The 27,123-nt window shown below is 37.4% G+C and overlaps 1 protein-coding gene across 1 annotated transcript in view; it reads right to left on the minus strand.

Annotated features, from left to right (window-relative positions):
- The window catches only part of ARHGAP15 (Rho GTPase activating protein 15), a 676,830-nt gene that overhangs the window by 622,220 nt on the left and 27,487 nt on the right, over positions 1 to 27,123 (minus strand). The window contains exon 2 of the mRNA XM_081095909.1: positions 24,908 to 25,087. Coding sequence (XP_080952035.1) covers positions 24,908 to 25,072 — 165 coding nt within the window. The 5' untranslated portion in view covers positions 25,073 to 25,087. The remainder of the gene's footprint in view (positions 1 to 24,907; positions 25,088 to 27,123) is intronic.

Here is a 27,123-nt window from a genome sequence, read left to right on the forward strand (position 1 = left end):
CTTGCTTCAGTGACAGAGGTAACCAACATTCCCCGCCTGCCTTGCCGGCCTCTGAGCTTGTAGTTTGAAATATAGTTACAAATATAGAAGCTAAACAAAAACCCTGAAACCTGCTTTCAGCGAGCCGGGATCTCAGAGCTGGAGTTGATACAGTGTTTCGATTATAGAACCCAAACAAACCAGATACCTGCTTTCAGCAGCAGAGGCCTCAGAGCTGGAGTCAAGCCTCAGAGCTAAAGCTGGCCCAGAATAAAAAAAAAAAGAAAAAAAGGAGAGTTTGGGAGCTTCAGTCACCCACCAGCCTGAAAACGGCCCTCAGCCCCTCACTCAGACTGGCCAGGCACCCCAGTGGGGACCCCCACCCTGAAAGGTGTGTGATTAGCTTCAAACAGCCCTCAGCCCCTCACCCAGGCTGGCCAGGCATCCAAGCAGGACCCCCACGCTGATCCAGGACACCCTTCAGGGCAAACCAGCCGGCCCCCACCCATGCACCAGGCCTCTATCCTATATAGTAAAAGGGTAATATGCCTCCCAGCACCAGGATCAGCGGAGCTGCAAGGCCTCCTGGCACATGAATCAGTGTAACAGGGGGCAGCGCCCAAAGCCCCTGATTGCCCTGTGGCTGTGTGTGCAACAGAGGGCGGGGCCACAACCTCCCTATCTGCCCTGCTCTGTTCGTGACAGCGGAAGGTGCCCCAACCCCCTGATCAGCCCTGCTCTGTGCCTGATAGGGGGGAGCTCCCCAACCCCCTGATCGCCCTGCGGCTCTGTGTGTGACAGGGTGCGGCGCCCCAACCTCCCCCCCCCCCCCAGGCCCTGCTCTGTGTGTGACGGGGTAGAGCCATAACCTCCCCATCGGCCCTGCCCTGAGTTTGAGAGTGGCGGCACCCCAACCCCGATTGGCCCTGCTCTGTGGGTGATAGAGGGAGGCGCCCCAACCCCCTGATCCGCCCTGCTCTGTGTGTGACAGGGGGTGGTGCCCCAACTCCCCTATCAGCCCTACTCTGTGAGTGACAGGGGGAGCTCCCCAACCCCGATTGACCCTGCTCTGTGCATGACAGGGGGAAGCGCCCCAACCCCCTGATTGGCCCTGCTCTGTGCGTGACAGGGGGTGGCGCCGCAACCTCCCCATATACCCTGCCTTGAGTGTGACAGGGGGTGGTGCTCCAACCCCCCAATTGGCCCTACCCTGAGCGTGACTGAGGGTGGCATTGCAACCTCCCGATCCGCCCTGCTCTGTGCATGACAGGAGGTGGCGTCCCAACTCCCCAATCAGCCCTGCTCTGAGCCCGACCAGGGGCTTCACCTAGGGATTGGGTCTGCCCTCTGCCCCCCGGGAGCAGGCCTAAGCCAGCAGGTTGTTATCTCCCGAGGGGTCCCAGACTGCGAGAGGGCACAGGCCGGGCTGAGGGACCCCTTCTCCACCCCAAGTGCACAAATTTTTGTGCACCGGGCCTCTAGTATAATAATAATAATAAACCCATTGTTTATTTTCATAAATAATATGTATTTGTGAAAATAGCTATTTTCTAAAACAAAGAACAATGTAGTGAGAAGAGAGGTTTTGGTTTATATATTTTTTCAAATATCTTCAATGACTGGCTCAATAAAATACAGCAGGAATCTCACATCTGCTTCTCCACTTAACCTGTGATAGCACATGTCACATAGTCTCTGGAAGACTTCACTGTAATTTGTGTGAGAATAAGAGTTTATATTATAAAAATCAATTTTATCTTTGGGACCCCACGAAAAGGTGAGGAATCCCTAGGGATCCCTAGATCACCCTTTGAGAACACTGCCTGTAAGATCCACATGCACAAATACATGAGTGAATGAGCAAATGAATATAGAAGAGGAAATAAAAGATAGAAAAATGCAAAAGCCCTCTTCTACTGTCAAATCTTGTGGTGGATAGTCTTTATGTTGTCCTGAATAAGTTTCTTTTGGTGAGAGTAGGGACAGTCTTTCCTAAACCAATGAAATAATCTTGGTGGTACTATCCAAACCATAACCATACCTTTTAAGGCCTTATTCCACACCCAACTGGACCAGGCATTGTCGAAGAATAGTTTTATGACCCAAACAAAGCCAATTAGAGTTTTTGCCTGGAATTTTTCTGGCTCAGGCTGATGGAGAACAACTTCTTTTTCTTCCACAATACACCACTCTATGCATGTGAACTGACAGCTCTCATATAACCTACTTAATGTAGAAAAAATTGTGTATGGCAGCGGAGAAAGAAACAATATAGATAGGGAAAATAAGCAATGGTAAAGGACAAGACATTCTAAATTTTGATTATGTGGCAGATTTTTTAAAATATTTTTTATTGACTTCAGAGAGAGGAAGGGAGAGGAAAGGATAGAAACATCAATGATGAAAGAGAATCACGCCCCCTACTGGGGATCGAGCACGCAACCTAGGCATTTGCCCAGACCAGGAACTGAACCTCAACCTCCTGGTTCATAGGTCAGTGCTCAACCACTGAGTCATGTTGGCCAGGACAGATTTTTTTAAGGTGTCTATGAGATCTCCCATTCCACAAGTACTTACTACACCATGACATTGACACTCCTCGCATTAAGAATTTATATTCCTTTCTCTTTAATTTAGGAGGCCTGTGACTATCACCAAAGTGACACTATATGACTTCTAAAACCAGTACAAAGAGTTCAGACAACTTTTATCTGGTCCTCTTGAGACACTAAACACTTACAACCTTATCACTATGATGTGAAGAAGCTAAAGCAGGCCATGGAAGGCCTATGTGGAAGCAAATAGAGTCCCAGACACCCCCTCAACCCTCAGCCCCAGCTGGGCTTCCAAGAGACAGTAGCACTTGAGTAATTTTGAAAGTAAATCCTTCAGGCCTACATTGAGCTTCCCCAGCCAATGAGATGAGCCTTTCTTAAGTCCCGCTCAAACTGAAGATTTGTGAGTCAAAGAAACATTTGGGAATGGTTAATTAAACACAATTGTTAACTAATACATGCTATGGATGACAATATATATATTTTTTCTAGTTAAAATGGGTGTCTATATTTGCAAACAAAAGGCCTGACTAGTACAAGATGATTTTTATATAGATTTTCCTATTTGTTAGTTGGTTTTCATCATTTAATGTTAATAGAGAAGGAAAGAGAAAGGAGATTTACTTTGCCATCATATAATAATTTTACCAGCTGTCCAATGCCCAAACGTGTTTTGAATATCTAGTAGTTAAATTATTAATAGTGTGTCTTGTGCATATAAGTATTGATTCCAGTTTATTTTTGAATAATGTGAGGCCAATAACCTAAATTAACAAAGTAACAGATTTTAACTTCTTGAGTAATTTGCTTGTTTTTGAAAATGGCAATTACAAAAGTGTTATAGTATAGTTGAATAATAGGAAAGTTTTCCATTATTGCCCACTCAACATTTTCCATACATATAACTGTGTGACAAAAGCATCCTGAAGTATTTTACTTAAGGGAATGAAGTCATCTCTCTTTCTCATGCAACCAGTTCATTGTATGCAGGAACCTTTCAAGATATAGGAACTCAATTGTGTTCAAGCTTCACAGTGAAGTGATTATCTTGAAATTTGCCAACACTATGTACCATAAAATATTAATTTCTTTCCGGTATTGTATACATCATATTATTTTATTATATTATTATTATACTATTTAAATAAAAATATTTTCTGATTCTACAGACTTGAATTTGACTTTTTTTTCTATTGAAATTACATCTGTTATTAGGTTGAAATTTCAAGTTGATCATCAATCAAGCCCTGGTGATAGTGGTGGTTTGCAGTAGTTAGAAAGGCCTCCTTGAAAATACTGCACAGATTTCTAAATCCAAGTAAGAAGCTTTAAGAATAAAAGAGTTACAGTGACATCTGAAGATGACTTTAGAGAGCATTTCCACAAGATCTGTGGTTAGAATAAAAGTAGTGAGGATAATTTTTCTTCCCTCTGTCTATGCAGAAGCCTATTCCATATCCATGGAGACATGGGAGCTTTCAGATTTTAAGCATTTGTCTCCTAAGGGAAGAAACACCAATGAAAGCAGATCATTATTACAGGGATTTCTGCCAACCACAGGCTTTAAAAAGGCTATCAGGTAATTTTCCATTCCAGCCTTTTCTCCTTCAGTCTTTCCTCCTTGAATATCTGCCAATTACTTCTGCCAATTGTTTCCTGTCCCAAAACTTAGCTTTTGATCTGTGATGGGCCTTAACTTACTCTGTGGTTAATACATTTTCAAATTAGTCTTCTGTGAATATTATAATATCATCAAGCACTGGTAATACTTATGCTCTTCTTCATTTCTTCCACTCAGGTCAGACTAGGGGCTTCCCAAGGCTCTCAACCCACTGGTTTGGGAGCCCTTGAGATGCATTAAAGAGCTAATGACCCATACAAATTCAGGCTTGATATTGTTTAGCCCTCTCTAGTTTTCTTTCTATGCATGCATATGTCTACCACTACAAAGTGTCCATTTTCAAATTATGCAACTGTAGGATCCCAGGGAAAATTAAAAGCCTACAATATAAAATTGATTTAAAACTTGGATATGAAAAGTCTCCATAGTGTTGTTACTCTTTTAGTAGTGAAGTGAACAGTGTTCATATGTCTAATTAATACCTAAAGAGATATTTTTCCCCACTTGATTAAGTATAAAAATGTTGTTAATATTTTTTTCAGGATACATTGTGTTTGTGTAAGAGTTTCATTATAGAGTCATTATTCTACTATTTCCAGGAGGAGATGTGAATATGAAATAACCATCAAGTAATTCCTTCATCCTTCCAGAAAAGGGCGAGACTACACTTATTAGTCTGTACCAATCCTTTTAACAAATAAATCAAATAAGCACTCTAAAGTATGATCTAATTCCTACCATTCCAACTGGATTTATAACACATCAGTTCTTATAGAAAGAAAATAAAAATATTGTAAAAAGTCAGAATATTAAAAATAACGCTTAGGCAAGCAGTCCGTGTATGACCTGAATGACAAATAAAATGCATAAAGCTAACATTACTTGGCAAAAACAAACAAAACAAAAGAGGAGAAATTTTCTGTAAAAAATAACATTTCTTGAAAGCATTTTGTTTTCTTTCTTTCGTTTTTCTTTAAAAATTAAAAGGTCTGGTAGTGCTTGCCAATTATGGATGGGAAAGCTATTGGAATACAGTGCTCTCAAAGGTGATGATCAAAGTCTTTTCATTCAGCTTTTGGTGACTATTAAGCTGCTCATTTGGTCGAGGCTATCATTAGTGTCTTAATGTGAAACAAAAGCTTCAGGACAAGAAGTTCTGGTTGAAGATCAATATGAGAGATATCGCTTCAGTTACAGCCTTAATAATTGTAACCGTAGGGAGTCTGGCAGAGCTGGGTTTATGAATTAATATAATATAGAATTCACCAGGTACGAACGGAGAGTACAAATAAAGGAGAATTGCACGTAGTGACTACGCTGGGAATACTTGGGTGAGAGGGAATTGTTTGATAAATGCGAGTTGACTTAAAGTGGGCTTTAGTACAGTTGCCACAAACACATCTTCCAATAAGAGAATGCATATCTGAGGGCCAAATTGGGAAGGAAATTCCACCAAGGAGAATAAAATTGAAAAAGACCCCTTGAAAAACGATTAATTTTACACATTCCATTATCTGATAATGTACCTTGTGGGATTTTTTCTGTAAGTGAGTAAAATCAAACATACGGTTGACATTTTCATGTGAGTTGCTGCTGAGGTACAACAGTCCACTTGGACAGAAGTTACAAACCACATGGTCAGAGGCTGTTATAAATCTACCAAATAAGTAATATGCCATTAACCTTTTCTGATTAATAGAGATTATCATTTTATCCTGAAGCAAACTGTAAATGAAAAATAAAGTACAAAAATATTTACTCAATTGATTCAAAGTAAAATTAGAGTATTTTTAAAGTTTTATAGTTTATTTCTTTATCTTTACTTTGATGTTTGCCCTTTGATTCTATCTTTGAACATTTATTTTGCATATTGAAGCCAGCTATCATTTTCCAGACATTTGGACTTGTGATGTTGCAATGAGAGATTGCTTCTCTTGAACCAGAATCTGACAATTTTTATGGGAATGTTAAAAGGGCAAAATAAATTTTCCCCTACCAGGAGAAGAAAAGTAATATTTAAAACATATAAATATATCTATATTTTTATCAGAGCACACATTCAAATGTATCTGGATAAATATTACTTATGTATGCATGCATGTTCATATATGACTATAAATTATATTTAAAATACTTACACATGAAACAAAGATCCTGTTTTATTATATCTTTAGTTCATAATACCAAAATTTAGGTCTACTAGTTTTACCTCATTTCCCACTACTGTCAAGTATTTTTACTTTTAAAGTAATGGAATCTACAGGCACTTAAATGAAATATATATATATATACATATATATATGCATATATATATTTCATATATATAAATGAAATATATATAAATATATATATTTGAGTATTCTCAGGAACCCCTTCGTTCTTAAACTTTATATTTTTGTTCAACTTTCTGGTCACTCCAACTCCTTTGTTGGTCTGAGTCCTCTTTTATGTCTATACTTTGTCACAATGGGATCTTGGCTGTTTCTGTAGCATTAAATATCAGCTGTTGGTTGAGGCATCAAAATGCTATCTCCAGGGCATACCAATTTCCTGAGTTCCAAAATTGTCCCCTTGCCACTTTGACTTCTCTGTGCCACTGAAATCTCACACTTTCCACAATCAAACTTCACCCCTTGACATTTCACCTTGTCAAATCCATACCATTCTTGCCCTGGCTAGGTGGCTCAGTTGTTTGGAACATCGTCCTGTACACCAAAATGTTGTGGGTTTGATTCCCAGCCAGGGCATATACCTAGGTTGTGGGTTCAATCCCCAGTCAGGCATATATGGGAGGCAACCAATTGATGTTTCTCTTTCTCTCTCCTTTCTCTCTAAAAATATCAATAACATATCCTCAGGTGAGCATTACAAAAAAAAAAAAAAATCCATACTATTCTTCTATTCTTGGTTCTTCCTGTCACAGTGTTAGGCACTGTAATCAATCCAATTTCTCCATCTAGATACCTGAAAGGACCCTTCCTACTTCCTTTCTACCTGCATGTCTTTAAAATTCTGTGCTTAATATATTTTTTAAATTTGTTTTCTTTTATTTGTCTCCACTTAATCAGTCTAGTACAAGTTACCATGATTTATTGGATCAAAAAGAGTCTGGACTTCTTAATAGTGCTCCTGTTTTCTCTCTTCCTCTCCTAACCATTCTCTACCAAGCACAGAGACTCCATCTGATTAAAATCCTTTAGTAGCCTTGGATTGTACATACAATAATAAAATCTAAACTCTTTATAGTAGACTACAAAGTGTTGCATAATCTAATAAATGTTCCCACTCCCACCTCACTCTTAATATACTTTATCATTTTACTCTGATCTTTTATTAGCCCTAGCTCTGTCTGATATTTTGTTTGCAGCAGCAAGTATCCTGATTAAAATTTACATTTTCAAGTCTTCCTTGGAGTTAAATGTGATGATATGGTTTTGAACAATGAGCTGTAAGCAGAAATCACTGAATGGGTTTTCCAAGGAAGCTATTTAAAGAGGGTAGGTTCAGATTACAAAGGCCTTTAGCCCTTTGCTTATCTTCTTTCCAGTCTGGAATGCAGCTGAAATGCTAAGGTAAAGCAGCCATCTGCTGGCTATGAGAGGATCAGCAATAGGAAATTAACCACATTCTAAAGATGGTGAGTGGAAAGAGAGAAGCCCATGTCTTTGATATATTGTTTAGCCAAGCACTGCATCTGCTGAGTACTTACTACAAAAATGTAAACCTGTTACTCATTTATGCTAGCGTGTCCACTTTGCTGTTACATGGGGCCAAATGCAATCTGTAATAATTACAACAGGTCAAGTGACCATTTCTGGACTGAATTCATTATCCAGATAGGTGGCTGAATTTTCCTCTTGGAATTGGGTACAGCTTGAGAGCAGTTTGATAAGCTCTGTTATCCATCTAATTTTTAGTCAACAAGATGACCTAGTATAGCCCTGGCCAGTGTTGGTCAGTTGGCTGGGCTTCTCCCCATACACCAAGAGATTGCAGGCTCAATTCTTGGTCAGGGCATATGCCCGGTTGCAGGCTCAATCCTAGGTCAGGGTGCGTGCAGGAGGCAACTGATTGATGTTTCTCTCTTATATCAACGTTTCTCTTTCTCTCTCCTTCTCCCTCCCTCTCTCTCGAAGAATCAATAAAAATATATTTTTAAAAAAGACTACCTAATATAGCTTTACTAGATACAGGTGGGATCATCTTCAGCTTTCCTGCCTTGTTCTCTGATGCAATTGGCATATACATATAAATCTATGTATAAATATAAGTCCCCAACCTGCCCTTCTACTGGTGCTCCTGAACTCCAGCTCCATCTTTATCAATATTCTTGTGGTTACTATAATTCCCACTTCATTTCCCTACCATCCTTACCTTGCTGTTTTCTGGGAATTTTGATCTCTGAGTGGATATAAAAAGCTGGGGAAGGATAAAGAGGAACAGAAGTCTGCCTTTCAGAAAACAACACTGCACAGTAGAGGGAGTCTTGCCTAGTTTTGGGGTGGCACACTCCCCATAAGTTTTGAATTATAGCCAGACAGTGAAAGAGATTAGCTAACTATTTCAGTTTTGGTAGATGCATTGGTGACTTCATGTTCATGAGGTGAAGCACAGATGGCCTATTGGTGTTTTATCCCCCTCAATTTATTTTTTATGTCCTTAGTTATGAGATATTTCTAGATTCTAATTTTTTCTTACTTTGTGTTTTTCTCCCTCTGAAACTAGAAGAGATATCATTAGGTACTACTAGCCACATAATATTTTAAACTTTTTAAAGTACATTAAATTAAAAAAAAACACATATATAACATATTAATTTTTAGCCAGGTTCAGTTGAGGTTAGCTATGATATCTGATTTTAAGGAATTTTCATTTTAGTAGGGGATATATGATATAAAAATATTAAAAGTTGAACAACAATAATGAAGGGTAAGACATTTTCAAAATAAAAGAGATACACTAAAGCTGAAATAATGAATAATTACATAATTAATCAAATGAATAATTGGTCTATCAGTTCAGATGAGGGAAAGGCCAGTCAGAGAAAATGTTGCGTAGATGATTGAGTTTTAATTGGTTCTTTAAAGTTGAATATAATTTTAATTAGCATGAAATAGAATATACGTCTGATTCCTACTTGTTCTCTGGGCCAGGATGAACATAACAGAATGTCATCACAGGGGCCTAGGGTAGGGTTTCAGGGCTTAGGATCAGAGCCATAATACAGATTGTGGCTCACAATGACCAAAGCTTGGGCTTTGGCATCAGACATCCTTGGGCTCACATCTCAGTTACGGCATTTATTTGTTGGTGTGAGGCCTTATCTTCTCCGTTAAAGTACTTAGCACAGTGCCAAGTCCATAGGAGATGCCCCAAATGGTGAACATTTGTATTACAGTAAGAGCTGCGAGTCATAGCTGAGGATGGAAACCAGCAGGCATTATTGCATGAACAGTATTAGAGACTGTTTGTCTAAGAATCAGAAGCTGAAATAAAACAGGAATAGGTTGAGTGAGAGTTCAAGGTGATCTGAATCAAAATGGTTCAGAATATAGGTGAGTACTGGAAGCTGGTTTGCTGAAAGGTGATGGTCAAATGGCAGAGGAGCAAATGGGGCAACTTAAAACGACAGAGCCAGGCCTGCCAAAAGGACTTTACATAAATGGGTGGCATAATTATAATAATATTTTTATAAAATTTTTGAATGCTTTCTGTGTACTCTGGTATCATACTTATGTACATTATCTCCTTTAACCTTCATTAGTCTACAGGTAACTGGTATTTTTATATTCATTTAAAAGTGTAAATAAGAAGGCCCAAAACCATCAAAAAATTTTCCCAAAGTAACATAGTACAGTAAAATGCAGAGCCAGAATTTCCTCCCAGGTTTGCCCAATAGAAGTTCATGTTCATAATCACTAAAATCCTATTTGCTCCCAAAGATGGCAAAAGTAATTTGGAGGTAATATGCAGATGTACTTGAGGAAATTAGTTATATACTTTTAGGTTTATGATGCCTAAAAATAATACTGGCTAGAATCAAATGTTACTGGTCAAAACACTGAACCCATATCAAACTCATAACTAACAAACGAGGGCATTACAGTCTCTTTATCATACTCACCAATGACAGTTCTGATTGAACCTGCAGGGGCACTTCAGGGACAGAGGCTTGCCACATCTCCCCATGACTGAATCTTTGATTTGTCACTGGAGATTTGTGTACCACAGGGGCACTAATTAGTGTCTCTGGGAATCAGCAAATGATAACGTTTTACAAAGTTTCATTTATATAATAACCACCCGGATATATAAAAGAACTATTTTCATATATATATAAACATATATATATATATATATATATATATAGATAGATAGATAGATAGATAGATATATAGATATATAGATATATGCTTTTTCCTATTTCAAAACCTTATCCCACCTGGAGAGCACCTTGGAAAAGTTATATACTGAAAGGAGACATGAGTTCTGCAGTTCTCTGCATGACAACTCAGCTTCTTTTTCCCTCAGAAGGCTTGTGAAAAAGGTTGAGACAGATAATGCAAAGTTGACATGGCCAAGTAAAACATCAGGAAGGTGACCTGACCCAGTGAAGGGGGGGGGGGCGGGGGTGTGGCTGGTTCACCTGCCATGAACTAGAGGGTACTGGCCCATCCAGACTGGGCAATAGCTATTTACCTGCAGCTGCTTATTGTCTGCTCTTTGGGGAGCCAGAACAGCAATGCCTGCATTTCTGGGTATTTTGAGAGATGTCACATGTATAAAATTTTATGTGAAAACACAGTGCTAAATTAAAATGTCTGCTCAATTAAAAAGAAAGAAGGAAGAAACACTATCTAGGCCAAATAAAATACATCTTTAGGTGGAATTCAACATGCATTCTCCAAGTCTAGAGCTTTCTGAGAATCCACTGATGTTTGTTTAAAGGAATTTTTTCTTCCTCATGTGAACCTATCCTCACTCCATAAAGGCACACAGCTTCTGAGTGTGTTTACTTTTCTGTTTAACTTCTTACGGATATTACTAGTACATGTCAATTGAAGCTAAATAAAAATTTCTACCAAAGTTTTCAAGTCTTCAAATTAGTTTAACTAAAAAAAAATGTAAAGCAAATGATAAGTACTAAGATGATTAGTCAAATTTAAGTTGACTTAAATGTTGTATAATGTTGTGAAGTGTTAGATAGCATCATTCTTCATTTTTAAGGACCTGGTGTGATTCTTTCTTATAAGATTTAGAAGTGCACTGCTTCATCACATACAAAGTTGCTTTGCATAAAGTTTTCAGAACTATTTAACAAAACCCACAAAAGTTAAATCAGAGACAACCCAGAATAAACAGAATATTTATAACTTGGTGACAAGAAAACACCATTACCATAGATAATCACAGTTTTTTTTTAGTGTTGTCTAAAAGGTGGCAAGATGTTTGTTAATTTATAATAATGTAAGTCTAAAATTGAAATAAAACCCAAATGAGAAAATCTGAATAAGAAAATTATTCATATTTAGTTATAAAACAGACTGCTTTTACACTGTCAGTAAAATGTGATAGAGACTACATTTCCAAATGTATGACTGACAATTGTCATCTTCTGAATTTCCCAGTTTATAATTAATAATTATCATCTTTTGAGTTGCAACAGTTTGCTCTCACCTGAAGAGCCAGTCAAAGAAATAACTTTAAGATTACAAACTGATACATCTTCAGGGCAAGCATTTTGCATAAATTGATGAAGATACCATAACCCCAACTAAATTTAAAAACACCATTCCAGTAAAACAAAAGATAATGTGGGCAAAATTGAGTCAGTCACTTGATAGTAACTCCTGTTATAGACCCATTAGCCTCACTGTTTAATGTGTAACTAGCACATATAAAGTCAATATTATTTTTAAACAAGTCCTGCAATACAGGTTAAAAAAAAAGATATCAGAGTTCTAGGTGCATGTTGGTGATCTTGGGAAGCATGGATCTTCCAAGACAAGTTTCAGCTAAGCTGTCAGGTAGGAGCTGGGGGCTTCAGAATTCGAAAGGAGAGGAGTGGATAGATTCATAGTCAAAAGATGCAAATTAGTTCTCTGTATGCATTCAGAATCTGATCTGTGTTTCCTTGTCTATAATCATAGCAAAACTGCTTACCAATTACACATACTTGAGAGAAATAAGGAATTGTGTGCCCTCAAAAGAGCCTATTTTGTGCTTGGTCAGATAAACCCAAAGATCTGAGAATCAACTTGCCTTAGGCAGAGCTAAATCTTTAAACTGGTTAATTCCTTAGTTCATTTCAATACCTGGATTTTACTGTATTGTGGCCCTAGTCTGTTTATTCAATTTGAAGAAATTACTCTTCAAAAAGTTCTTTTTTCCCTTTGTTTTTCTTTATTTCTCAGGATGGAGTAAGCTGCAAAATAGCTCATCCTGCCAGTTGAGCCTATGTGCTCTGCTTTTTGTTTCACAGTCAGTGCTGTCATCCTTGCTTTAATGCAGGTGTGCATTGGTCATGGCCGGCAACTTGTTTTAAGGGCCGTGATGGCAAGCTCTTCTTAAATAGGTAAGAATAGCACTAATTATAAGGACTACTTACATAGGTTTTGTAAATTAGGTCACTGTTTCCACAATCAACTTCCTAAACCTTCCACAAGTCTACTTGGAGGACAATGTTCTGCCAGACACCAACAGCAAATATCCAATAAGTATTTTTAATAGTCAAAAACTTGGTGAAAATTTTGCATGCTCTGTAAAAGTCTAAGTGGGGCCTGTTTTCAGTTTTCATGTTGAAAGTATAAGCAGTCATAGATGGCAAACAAACATACTAACATTTTAATTAAAAAAAAATGGACTCTTAAAAGTTTATCATAAATTCACCAAGACTAAGGAAGGGGGGATAAAAATGGGTAATGAATAAAATGTAACCAGTTAAGAATACTTGCACCTTGACTTGTTACCAAAGAAAGTACTTTAATAACTTGGATATGCTAAAGGAGACAAGACAAAGGAGATATGTCAAAGAGAGTTTAAAGTAGGTTAAAATCAGGTAGGAATCCCATGATTTTAAATTTAAAAAAAATGATTTGAGATTTACAATCCATAGAAATCCATCTATAGGAAGAAAGAGTGAAGACTTTTTATTTATTTCACAGGCCAATTTTAAACCCTGTGTACAATATTTGTGACATAAAGTAAAGTATATGATGCTAATACTATTGTTGAGAGTGAGGAGGTACTGGCAGAGACAATGATGAGGTCTAGGAAGCGAAGGGGCTGAGGCCTGGGCTATCCTGGGATAAGGAGTGTACCTCACTTGATTGTAACCTCCAACAGGACAGAGAATCTTTCTGTTTTGTGTCCTCAGCTTTCAAAGCAGGCTCTTACATATAATGGATGGCAATAAATATCTTTTAAATGAATAAAAGCATGAACTAATGCATGAATGTATGAAAGTAGTTGATCTGCTTGCCTACTTTCCCACTTTGGGAATTCTTAAAAAAACGGAGGCAGGATTGGGGTGATGACCACTCAGTGAGCAGGAAATGATTAACGCAGGGACCTCAGGACACATCATTAGAGTAACATTTCCAAGGGGTTGTATTATATAAGATAGAGAACACTAGGGTAAAAATAACAATTATAAAACTAGCTTAAATATAGGTCTTTACTATCCAAAATAAGTTTTAGGTGAGAATTATAAGGATGTCACATTAATAATCTGTGTGAAAGTAAAAGCTATTCATTAGTATTTCCAAGACAGGGAAAAAAATGTCTTCTATCTTTCCTTCTTTTTCTTTTTCTTTCTTTTTTTTAAAGTATGGAGGTTAAGTATAGCACATCCAGGAATGTAAACTTCTTTCCCATCTATTTGATCATGCGTTATTGGCATTAACACTGTCAATAATTCATGGTAAAAGAGGAAGTTGCCATGAAAGGTTACCCATTGTCAGGCTATGATCAATAGGTAAGACCACAGTGGGTGATGTATTATCATGTATCAGCCAGAATCACTTTCTCATGGATCTTGAAAACAGAAGTTACACTCAGTTTGTGTGACCTGAGCAAAGCTTATTTGTTCCTTCTCCTTTCACTGCTGATTATAGACTATGCCTTGAATATATTTTGAGTCCAGAACAGCTCTTGCTATTTAAATTCTTGTGATCTGGCAGTGGGCCTCTAGGACTTGCCTCCATGTTTTGATGTTGGCATTTATATTTGAGCAAACAAAACTGTCACTTTGCTTTCCTGTCTTCCTCTATTGGGTCACTTTGTGCTCCATGATATGATCTAAGACAATGCAATGCAAGGAGACACATGTCCCTTCTTATTGGAAATATGAAGACTGTAGCTTCCTTTTAGCCTGTGGGAAAGAAAGCAGGTCAGGTGTCCAAAAGTAGTGGAGGAAAGTTAATGTCATCACTATTTCTCTTCCCCACAGAAATAATAGAAGATCATGAGGCTTGAAGAGCACTGGTTTCTACACAAAGGGATACAGAGAAAACAGTATCTATGTTGTTTATGTATATGATACTGTGGAAGGACACCCATCTAATAGCAAGACTACCATTTCTGAACACGTTCAAACACATTCTTAATCTAATACCATCTTGCATTCTCAGGGGGGAAAGTGCAGCTCACTTATTAAAATCACTTCCTAAGTGATAAAAAAAAAATTAAAACATTAGCAGTCATTTGGCTTGTTTGATTTAGAAAGTAAAATCACCTGATTATTTATATATTTTGGTTTTCAGAGTAAAGCATCAAAAACATTTTGAAACTTAAACATTTCAATGTGTTTTTGTTTCATTTTATGTTATTTTTTATTGCACCCAAATGCTAGTAAATAAAATAATTTATACATAAGTGGGTGAGAGGTCTGCATCAGTCAGTTTAATTTTTGTTGTCAATGGCATTTGCATGTGGAAAATGCACCATATTGTGGAGATGGTAGGGGCCACCAGAAATGACACACTGGTGCTTCTCTAAGAAAAAAAGAAAAAGATAGAATATAATAATACATAGGATAAAGTGAAAAAAGAGTAAAATAACTGGATTTCTTGAGGTGTTTATTTGTTTGATTGTTTGTTTTTTGCCTTCCTCCAAAGAGTTTTCTGTCCTTTTCTGAGGATACACAGGGTTGGGCAAAAGTAGGTTTACAGTTGTTCATATGAAAAATTATATAATACTTAATAAATAATATTACAAGAATAAACTCTGTTTTGCATACTCACAAACGTAAACCTGCTTGTATCCCACCCTGTATATGATTTCTCTTACTTTATCCTTAAAATTGCCTGACATATGACAACCATACTCCCTGTTATAATTGAAATCCCATATCTCTTCCCCAATAAACTTACTGCCAGTGCATTGGAAGTGAATGAGAATCATAAAAACACATCACCTCAAAGGAGAAGCCTATGAGATCACACGCAGAGAGGATGCATTGTGGATGGGAGAGAGTGGCACTGTACGTTTGTGACTTACTTACAAGACACATCCATGTAAAAGTCATTGCTTTTCCCTTACTTGATATTGTTTGGAAATGGTTCTGCTGATCAGTTTTTAATATGCCTTTTGAAAACTGACAAGTACTTTACCCACATCTCTTTAGGAACGCATGGATTCAAAGGCTGGATAAAATACTTTCATGCTTCCCAACACAAACCTGAGAGGGTAATTAAACAGATGGTAACAATAAACGGAATCTGAACACATCAGGGACTGGAGTCCCTTATTAAAAGCCTTATGCACTAAAGGGAGGGGGAAAACAACTCTGGGGAAGTGTTTTTGCAGCCAGCACCTTTATGTCTGCCTTGACCTCATAAACAGAAGCAAATCAACCATTTAGGGCTGGGTTTCCTACCACTTGGGAGAGGGCACTCCAGAGGTCGACTGCACACTCTGAGGAGCATGAGTGTGAAGTGTGCCTCTAAGGAATGCCTCAGGATTGCCTTCAAAGACATCAATTTTAGCCCTGGCCAGTGTTGCTAAGTGGTCAGAGTGTCTGCCTGTGCACCCAAGGGTCGCGGGTTTGATTCCTGGTCACGGGCACGTACCTGGGTTCCAGGTTTAATCCCCAGCCCCCAGTCAGGGCCCATGAAGGAGGCAACCAATCAATGTGTCTCTCTCACCTCTCTCTCTCTCTCTCTCTCTCTCTCTCTCTCTCTCTCTCTCTCACTTCCTCACTTTTTTTTTCTCTCTCTCCCCTCCCCTTCCTCTCTTCTACTCTCTCTAAAAAAAATCAATGGAAAAATATCCTCAGGTGAGGTTAAACAAAAAATCAAACAAACAAAAAAGACCTCAAATTCAGACACAACAATTTTGTAGCTGTCAATTCACCCTGTCCCCACCCCTCTGGCACACACATACACATTCACATGGAAACCTATGTTGGAAGATTTATGCTTGAAGCACAAAGCTATTTTCTCTACCTGAGGCCCAAACTAGGTATAGATCCCTATGATAATACAGGTATATTCTGAATATCTTCAACCTCATTTGTGGCAACAGAATGATTTCCTACTTACTCCATCCTTGAAACAAATGAGAATTCTTCTTATTTCTCAGAACTTATTATCACTGCCCTGAGTCAAACTACAGATGAGGAGAATTGAAGCAATCTTGATATTTCAGATTTTTTAATGTATGTGGTTATTTTTCCTAGAATGTAATGAGCTCAAATATATAAACATCATATACATCTCTCTCTGTATATATGTGTATATATAGACAGATACACACACACACACACACACACACACACACACACAAGAAGCCCAGTGCATGAATTCATGCACGGGTGTGGTCCGGCCAGCCAGCCCTGATCAGGGCCAATTGGGCTGGGCCGGCTGGGAAGAAGGGCCACAGGCAGTTAGCCGGCCAGCCCTGTCCCCTGGTCGAACTCCCCATAGAACTCCCGGTTGAAGGGACAATTTACATATTGGCCTTTTATTATATAGGATATACGTAGTATACTAGTATATGCACAGAGTATAATGTATATGTGTATGTGTGTGCACACACACAAAAAGAATTCATTCTATGCAAGAAAGGATCACGTTGCTGCAGAAGGTTGCAGTGTTACCATGCCACTACACATGCAAACATGCTATGTTGCCATTACATAAGGCACTTACAACCTGAGGGATAATCAAGTCAGTGTTTGTTCTTCTTCTGGTCCTCAACCTGCTTCAGTTCTCTGCTTCACTTGGCAAGTTTTTGGAGTACCATTTATGAGTAACATTCGGCATCAGTACAACAATGATTTTTGCTTAACTAAGTGCTAGCAAGCAAAGTACCATGTCAACTACAGTGTTTTAGATTAATTGAGGTTATAATGATGATCTATAAAGGACATTTTGAAAACTTAGGCGAGTATTAAAACAGGAAAATCGACAAGGTATTGACAAATGTAAATCAAGTGGCAGACATCATATTTCAGCTTGCATGTTACCTCTCTGTGGGTTCACATTACCATATAACACCGTCCAATTTTAATTTGGGGGCTTGATACTTAATATAAAAAGACTGTTCCCACCTTCTGTTAAAATTGTACTTAAAAATGACATGCATCAACTTGGGAATTTACTATAAAACTCTCTTAATAATATTGACTATGGTCCCAAAGTTATTTTAAGAGTGAAGTGTATTATATGAATTAAATAAGAGACTGCAAATAATTTACTGGCATAGCATGGGTGCTGCCACACAGAGCAGTAGGTAAGCTTTTTTAATTAGAATGTACACTTTTAGATTACTGATTATGAACATCAGGAGGACCAAGATTTTAATTCATCAGTAATTCTCCTTTATGTCTACACTAAGATGTAAAAACGAGACCTCTGGCTCTAACTTGGTATTTCAGAGCCTTTCAGGCTTGTGCAGAAGCTGTTTTACCTGTAATCTCTAGTGCTGCTCTGCCCCCTTGTGCTGCTACAGCGAACTCGACAGAGGAACAGTTTGTCTTCATCTTTGTACGTGAACTACAGAAAACCCCCGCAGTCTCTTCTCACTTTTCTGGCAAGTTCAAGGTCAGTGTCTAGCTATTTTCAGCTCATCTCTTCTTGATCCATGCAGAGAAATGACAAGGTAACGTGATTCGAGGTCAGCTGTATTACAGGAACCGTTACATAAACGGAGAAAGTGAAAATCAATCCTAGCTGACAGTGACTTCGGGATAATCAACGCTCACTGGATGCCTCTGTCAGCTCGCCTGCATCAAATACCGTGTGACTTCTGTCAGATCTTTTTAATAAAACTATATTCTCACTTTCAGCAACCTAAATAACTATTTCACTTGAGCTGGACTGTTCAGCTATGTTAACCTTCCAGATCTGTAAACTATGCTAATGATTCTTCAAAAAATTTCATGGTTGATACCCATTATCCTGCAGTTTGTTATTCACCTGAGATGCAAGGTACCTTTGCAAAGCATGCTCTTATTTTGCATGGCTCCTGTGAGCTTCCCTACAGACTATTGCATCTTTGGCATTGAACTCAACACCCTTCCCCAAATCATCCTCAGCCCGAACGCCTCTCTCTTCCCTCTTGGTAGCACAGCCCCTTCATCAATCATTTCTTGTTGAGAGATTAGGTTTCCTTCTCCACTGTAGGTGTTCACCATTGCTTTCCTTTTTATCTTTGTATTTCTTACTCGAATGTGTTTCCCTGATGCAGAACTGGAAAAACAATGTTTAACAAGATGTTCCCCATCAGTGGCATTCCCACTGACTGCACCTGATATGCCAGTTTCAGGAAGGAGCTGTTTTATCCCAGCCACCTTGCGCTCCCTGGAAACTGTCAGGCACTCAGTCCTCCACTGAAGTACAATTTACCATAATATTAGTTGTCAGTAAATTCAAAGACGGAACTCCTAAAGCTATAAAATGGATTAGAAGCAATTTAAAAGAGAATTAACAAACTAGAGTAAGAGTATACTGTCAACAAACAAATGCTCCATCATAGGACTGTAATTTGGAATTTTAATTACCCCTCTGCTTCTGTAACAAAACAATGTCTGAACTGGCAGCGATTTGAATCTCTCACAGGTCATTGAGCATTCTAGTTAATTACTCTATGAATAGCCTGTTTTTCTCCCCTCTGGAAACACGTTTCTAATGGCAGTCAAGGTCTGACAAATGTGTCATCTACATAATTAGCTAGGAAGCAACACAAAACATTAAACATGCTTTGTGCCGACAACTATCAAAACATTTCATTTGTTGTCAATTATTCATTACTTTGTAGGTTCTGAAGGGGTTGTTATTATGGAAATAAGTCCAGATGCTAACAAGGTTAGAGTTTTGGATTCAAATTAGTAATCAGAGGACTAACTTTTTAAAAAATGTATCTCATCTCATGTACATTCAGCACCGTGTTCAATCTGCAGGAGGTTACAAATGTTGCTGTGCTCAAGATAAAAACGGAAAAGGCAGAGCCATGTATGTGAATCCGGGAGCCCAGGCTCGTTCTTTGAAGTCCAGCTCTACAGTGTTGCTGTACACTTTCTGAACCTTTGACAAGTCCCATTTGAGCTTGGTAAACAGAGTTAAAGATTTTCACAGCATGAGATGACATGGGGTGGCACAGACAAGGAAAACAATCTTTGGTGGGTTTTTTATTCTCTCCCCCCTCCCCAGGGCATATTATGTAAAAGTCAAAATGCAGGCTAATAAACTATTTTTGTCTGCTCTACAGAAGCCTTCGTACCTTAGGTAACCCTTGAATTTCATAAAAAATTTTGCTGATTTTGAAATCTTGTTTCTTTTATTATTATTTTAATATTACAGAAAAGGCCAAGTATTTTGTTGAAAGCAGCACTCCTGATGTATATGGAGGATATAAAAAGATTTCTCAACAAAATTGACCTCTCAGTGGCAAAGAAAATTGTGGTGGAAGACACATTATTGCTTAGTCATATCTGAAGCTTGGATCTATGGAGAGTCGCACTCCACTGTCCTCCAGCTTTTCCTTATAAACCAAAATGCCTTACAAATGTCATCGAAATAGTCCAATAAAGATTAGGAACAAAACTCTGTCCTTACATTGATGAGATAAGGAAGATTTAACTGCTGGATGCAGTGTATAACAACAGCTCATAAGGTTTGTTGTTGAATCAGAAAAACAGAATTCAAATTATACTTGTGTGTGTCTGGAATTCAATTGAGATGAGCAGTTTATTTTCTACATAATGTTTAATCAGATGCCCGTACTACAGAGCTAGATAAAAAGAAAGAAACAAATTCTATCAGGAGAAATCGAGAAGACCCGTTATCTACCGGGTGTGCAAAATATGTCAGGAAATAATTCTACCCTGGGTGCTGAGATTGCCCAGTTAATAAAAAAAAATAAAAAATCAGCCACTCGCTAAGAGAAAATAATTGTCTGTATCCATATTTTTCAAAGCAAAAAGGCAGCCACATCGTACATTAAGTAGGACACATTAAAATGAGCTTTAATAATCTTTATGCAGAAGGAAACTAATCCTTTTCCAGATCATACAATCCACAGCAATAAAAGGAAATCATCAAACTAAAAACAATTTTAGAAATGGCTGCAGACTCTCATTTAATTAACATGCAACAGATCATATATTTATGAGGAAGTCAAAATATTTAGGAAGCCTATAATCCTGTAAGCCTTAATGTGGTATAAAAACAACAAATAAATGCAAAGTGTTACTGTTATCCATGCCTGCCTGATCAATGGTTTTCACATATTGATCTATAAATGGAGCTGACAGTCTGTGTTGGCTGCACATTTTCCAAGCGGCGCTATTTTTGCACAAAACCAATACGGGCAATTACCTTTGTTTGAGATGCCAAGTCTTATCAATTCAAAGTGATTTAGTGTCATTTTAATTAAATATCAGGATCCACTTCAGGACAATTTATACAAACAAAGCCTCAAACCTAACTATAAGCTTGATTTGAAGTAAACATGGACAAGTCATATAGTCTCATAACATTTCTCAAAAACTCGACTGAACAGAAGGCTTATATTTTTAGTAGCAATTTTTATGTCTGCCTTTTTGGCTAGCCACAACTTTGGCAAGTATCCTATAATCACAGAAGTAAGAAACAAAGAAAGTTGTTTCCTCTTTTTTCCTATAATAGATTTAAAAGGAACATGAACGAGCCCAGACTGTTAACAGAAGCAAAAGGAATCTTACGTGTTAATGCTTAGCAATGGTTCAAGCTAAGTCTTTATCTGAACACTAATAGAAAGATATTTCCCTGTCCATAATGGCCGTGAATGAATTAATGCACTTATGTGGGGTTTACAAGACGGAAATGGTAAATATTCATACATGTTGCTGCTTAAGCCACCAGCATTAAATACCGAAACTACTCCTGCCTGCAAATCCTATGCCTGCAGTTTCCTGACTTCAACTATTCAAATTCTTCATTAATATCTATTCTAAAATGTCTACTAGGTTGGAGGATCGCTCTTATAAAAAACATCAATGCCACATTAATGCAACAACCTTTTGCATTAGCTATTTGCTGGATTGCATGCTAGCCTTTTTAGCCTTTAAAGAGCCACACTTCACTTGCCCCATTTACACTCACTAAGCTTTCTGCTTCTGTGGGTAGCACATTCTGATATATCAATAGCAGTCCACCTTTAAGAGGGCTTGCTCCAGTACTGAGGGTGAGACAGCAAACCACTGAGACCAAAGAACATTCCTTACCCACCAAGCAGAGATCTCCAGATCTTGCTCACAGACAGGCAATTTTCTTGCTAACCATGTCCTCCCATGTCCAAATTTCCTCCCTTACCAATATTCCCCAAGTACTAAAGTGACCTCTTTGAATTTTGAAAAGGCATCGATCTTATAAACCACATAAAAATGATTATTTGGTGTTTAAGGAAAATGATGCATACCACCCAATAAAATAGTAATGGAGTATCGATACCTGGTCACTGAAAAGCTTCCCTGCAGCACTTAGGTAATCAAAACTTTTAATTTAACAAGTAAATTCACCTACGTTTGCAGGGCTTAGGGTTGAATTAATGTTCATATTGGCATTTCAAACTTTTGCTCCTAGATTTAAACACCAACAAATAGGCTCTTATCAGATATATAGGAGAAGTTTATATTGTGTTCTGAGCTCACAGTTGTATTGAACATACTTATAATTGAACAAAATAAAGAAGATGAATTTGTGAACTAATGACAAAATTATATAATTGATTTGACCCTAGAACCTTTGATTACTTTTTGTAATAAGTTAAATTGTTATGAACATAAGGTCAGATTCTTGTGTTATTATGTACTCTAATAAGTCCATATTTGCATAATTGTCATGCCAGTGTACATATATACATATATACCATGCATAGGGTGCACATATATATATACACCATGCATACTAAATAGAATGCATAAGATATATATATAGTTTCTAAGTATTCTTAATTTTTTCTGTACAGATTAAATGTACAGAAAATATATGCACACATTTTTATTATACATTTTCTCCTATTTCTCCTAAGTTCAAAATACGCCCCCTTGACCTCACTCCAACCTTCAACTTCTGAAAGATCAAGTTCTTAGTTAGCTTGAGCAGATATCTTTAACAGGCTTGTTTGAATAAATATGCCCAAATACTTTACATTCTGTCAGTATCTAGTCAGAAAATTGTGCATGGAAAAAAAGAGATGAAAAGAACTGAGACAGAAAGAAAATTAGTGCCATGGCAAGCTTTCAATACAGTATCTCAGCCAAGTTTTCTCGGTGAAATGACATATCCTCACTGAAATACCCTTTTTATATAATTATGCACTGAGCTCACATCACCCAAAGTAACTTATTTTTGTTCCTTATCAAGGAATACATATTGCCCAGGCTAAGAATGAGGAAACAAAAGCTGGGATAATTATGGCGGATTTAACTTTGGAAAACTCTTATTCTCCAGCAGTCCAGCATACAAACCCCCAAACTAAAGTTATGTAACAAGGTAATATCAACAATGAGAAACTGCATGATAAAATCCTGCCCAAAAGTGAAAAATGCTAATTTTGTCTCATTTAGCAGCTGGATACAGAAATGCTCATTAGTTTTAAGAGGGTTAATCCTTTTAACTTTTGCATATTGATATGCCAATTATGCCTAATTGTACAAGAGGCATCAGTCAAGGTAATAGTGCATAAACACATGAAAGTTATTAAGTACATCCCAACATGTAATAAAGTAGGTGTTAATTGGTAGCTGAGTTCTGCGGGCTATTGAGGTGGATAATTCATTGAGAGATGGATCACTTGTAATTTCTCTCCATAATTCCTTTTGCAGTCTCACGCTGTGATGTTTTCATGCTTGTCAAAAACAACTGCGGCATAGTGCCTTTTGTTAAACACAGCCAATAAAATATGTTAGGCATCATTAAATATACTTAACTTTTAAACTTCTTCAAAGGTACAGTTCTTACTGATAATACATTATAGAGATTCCAATAATTTACTCTAACCACTGCCTCAAGTTCATAGTTGAGGAACATTTTAGCTGGTTCAAAAGCAGAGTCGGGCTGGCAGTGTTGTGCCTCCCTGCAGACAATACTTTTAAATGAGAAATAAATAAAGAAAAATGCATCTCTGGATACCTTATCTAAGGGTGTATTTCTCGCTCCCAAAATATAATCACTGGCTTCCTTATGCTAAATTTGCCTTAATACCTGAAGAAGGAATGATTCAAATCCTATATTTCTCAGGTGCCTGAGATGATTGTGGGTTAATTTGGCACTTGAAATTTGAGTGAAAAACAGGGAATACATGTAATTGGTAACATGCTACTCAGCAAGTTTATCTCATTTAATAACTCAGTTAGGGAGCTGAATATTTCATAGGTCCCTGTGATATTAACGGAACACACAATTAATAGCTCACATGTTTCTGCTGGGTGACTGGAAAACACAGCCTGTCCCCAGCTAAACTATTTCTCGCTTTTGCTCTCACTGTGAGAAACAACATAGATCCGGGGTCCAAAAGAGTGGCTAACATTGCATCAATAATTTTGTAACATCCTATGGCCTCAGCTGCAAGTTACCACCATTATGGAAGAAAATTAACCAGAGGAGACTCATCGCAATCAGTGTGTTTAGTGGCTCAGGATGCGTGCAGGGGCAGGGACACAATTGGCAGTAGAGTTCATCTCTAACTATTTTATTTCAAATCTTCCTAATGACACATTATCGAAACAAAATGGCTTCCTCTCCAAACCTTAAATTGCCATACCATTTCAATCGTTTCAGCTCATTCCAAATCAGTCCTAATTTCCAATATCATATATTGCTGAGATAATTTTAAGAAAGAAATTGTCACGTTTTTGTGGGGTTTTTTTCCCCAAAGACTTTTTTCTCGTCTCGGTTTATTCTTAGCTAATTTTAGCCTCTGGCTTTTCAAAGTGATGTACTGTATTTGGAAGTACAAACACCACATGCTAGCATAACCTCATTATTTTTATGACACTGAAGCATGATAGTGGAGACCCTTAAAATGAGGCAAAGGTGCTCTTCAGTCTAGCTAGCTCCAAATCCACTTTATCACTCTGGATTAAGCTCATCCCTTCTCTTGCAACTGGGGACATTAGTATGACTATAAGTAGGCAAGATAAAATACATTATAAAATCAGTTTTCTCATGCACATTAGGAAAACAAATAAAACAAGGCTAATTCATGTTGTTGTTTTTTACACAAAATTCTGTGTTAGGGAACTTGGTTGTTAAGGATATTGACTTACAGGTTCAGTGACCTTCCCACCATCGGTGAGGATCATGGATTTACTTTGGCTCAGTCTATCATGGTGACTGTTGGCATTTTTGATTCTCATCTGCACAGCTCCAGTGCCTTGGCGGGTGGAATTCAGTGTTTCTACGGAAGTATCTGAATTTGTAGATTTCTGCATATTACAGTGTTATCCCTGAGAAAATATAAAAACATTATATTATTCTCTAAAAACTCTTGGTGGAGTGCACATCCCTATTAGCCAATAAGGTACAAAAATGAAATATAAAGTCTTTACTTTTCTGAGTAGTAAATAAAAATAAAAAGTTCATTTCTTTGTAACTGTTTAGTCAATTAAATTACTGGACAATTCTGCACATGCCAGAGGACTTCAAAGTTCATAGGCAACATGCCCATACTCTGTGCAATTTCTAATTCCATTAAAAAACAAATTCCATTAAAAAACAATCTTCCTTATATTTCATGATGTTGTTATCTAGTCATCTTTAGGTTATATTATTTTTGTATTCACATTTTCATCTGTTACCCACTCCACTTCCACACATGACCACCAACACTGCTTTTTGGTGAACAAATAACTATGTCAATAAAGTCAACTTTAAGTAAATAGAATTGTCACTACAGCAAACCACCCTGGTCCCAATGACTATCAAATATATTGGCTTGATCTTATTAGCATGGTACTTATCCTCAGTCCCCCAGCCCCCCACCCAACCACACACACGTATAATATCCACAAGGGGCATTAAAATTCATATGTCCATCACCATCTGCCAACTGAACTAGATTTAGTAGCTTAGTTGGACATAATATTTACAAAGAATGTGAAGAAAGAGAAAATTAACACCATTTATTTATTTATGTATGTATTTATTTATATTTTCATAGACAAAATTTGACCAGGCAGGAAAATTGAATGTGGGCACATTTAAAGGAGTAGCAGTGAAGAAATAATAATTTGGAAAAAGAAAACGAAGAGAACTGAATGAACTTTGGTAGCAGCAAAGGGTGGGTTAGAAGGGCTTTAGTTACTTCCTCAAATCCATAATTATTTTCAACTGCTCCTCTCCATAAGCACCACAAGTTAACATATCATCTCATTTAATATAGAACTTTTACAATGCAAACACAGCTTTTAAGCTTCTAGAAACAGATCCTGGCCTGATTGTTGTCTCCACATTCCGCCTAGGTAGACATTCCATAGCTAGCATGTAAACAACAGAACACTTTGTCACCAGTTATAGAAGCCAATAAATTCCAAAAGAAGGATGAAATTTTAAGAAGCAACTATATTGGTAGCCCTATGTCTTCTGAGCAGACAATGGGGCTTGAATTATGGTAATGTTTAAGAGGACACTAAAATAACTAGAAAAGAATGAAAGCATTTCAATAGGAGGAAAGTGTCACCTCATAACTGACACCAGTAAGGCAATTGAGTGTCGGGCAATGTGTTTGGTGGTTTAATCCTTGTAAAACCTTTGAGACAGACATTAAACACATGTTTGTAGAGGAGAATACGAAGAGTCAGAGAGACTAGTCATTTTTCCAAGGACACTGTACAGAAAGAAGTAAAGGAGTATGCATTTTATTCTCAAAAAAAAAAGACCCAGATAACTATCAACAGATTAATAGATGGACAAATTCTAAATTGATGCATACAACTACATGGATAAATTACAAATTCAATGTGCTGACTGAAAGAAGCCAGGAAAAAAAAAATAAAAGTACTTATTGGGTGCTTATGATTTCACTTACATAATGTTGTAGAAAATGAAAACAGTGGCAGAAAGATGATCAGTGATTATCTAGGGCTGGGATGGGGAGAGAAGTGGATCATACTGGATACAAGGAATCTTTGGGAGTAATAGATATGTTTGTTATCTATGATTTAGATGATGGTTGAACAGTAGTAGTCTACATATTTTAAAAGTAATCAAATTGTACACTTTCAGTATTTGCACTATACTGTACTTCAGTTATACCTCACAAAGTTGTTTGTAGAAATGCTGTTTTAAGAATTTCTTCACAGATGGTTGCTCATATTTTCATTTTTATGTTTCTATATTAGTTATGTATTATAAAATTTTTTCAATTAAGAATAAAATTTCACTTTTAATAAGATTTAAAACATAATTTGAATAAAAGAGTATTTTGTCCCCCTATTTCATCCTATCTAATAAAAGAGTAATATGCAAATTGACCATCACTCCA

Source organism: Myotis nattereri (assembly GCF_964212035.1).
Source record: "Myotis nattereri genome assembly, chromosome: 7".
Taxonomy (NCBI): Eukaryota; Metazoa; Chordata; class Mammalia; order Chiroptera; family Vespertilionidae; genus Myotis; species Myotis nattereri.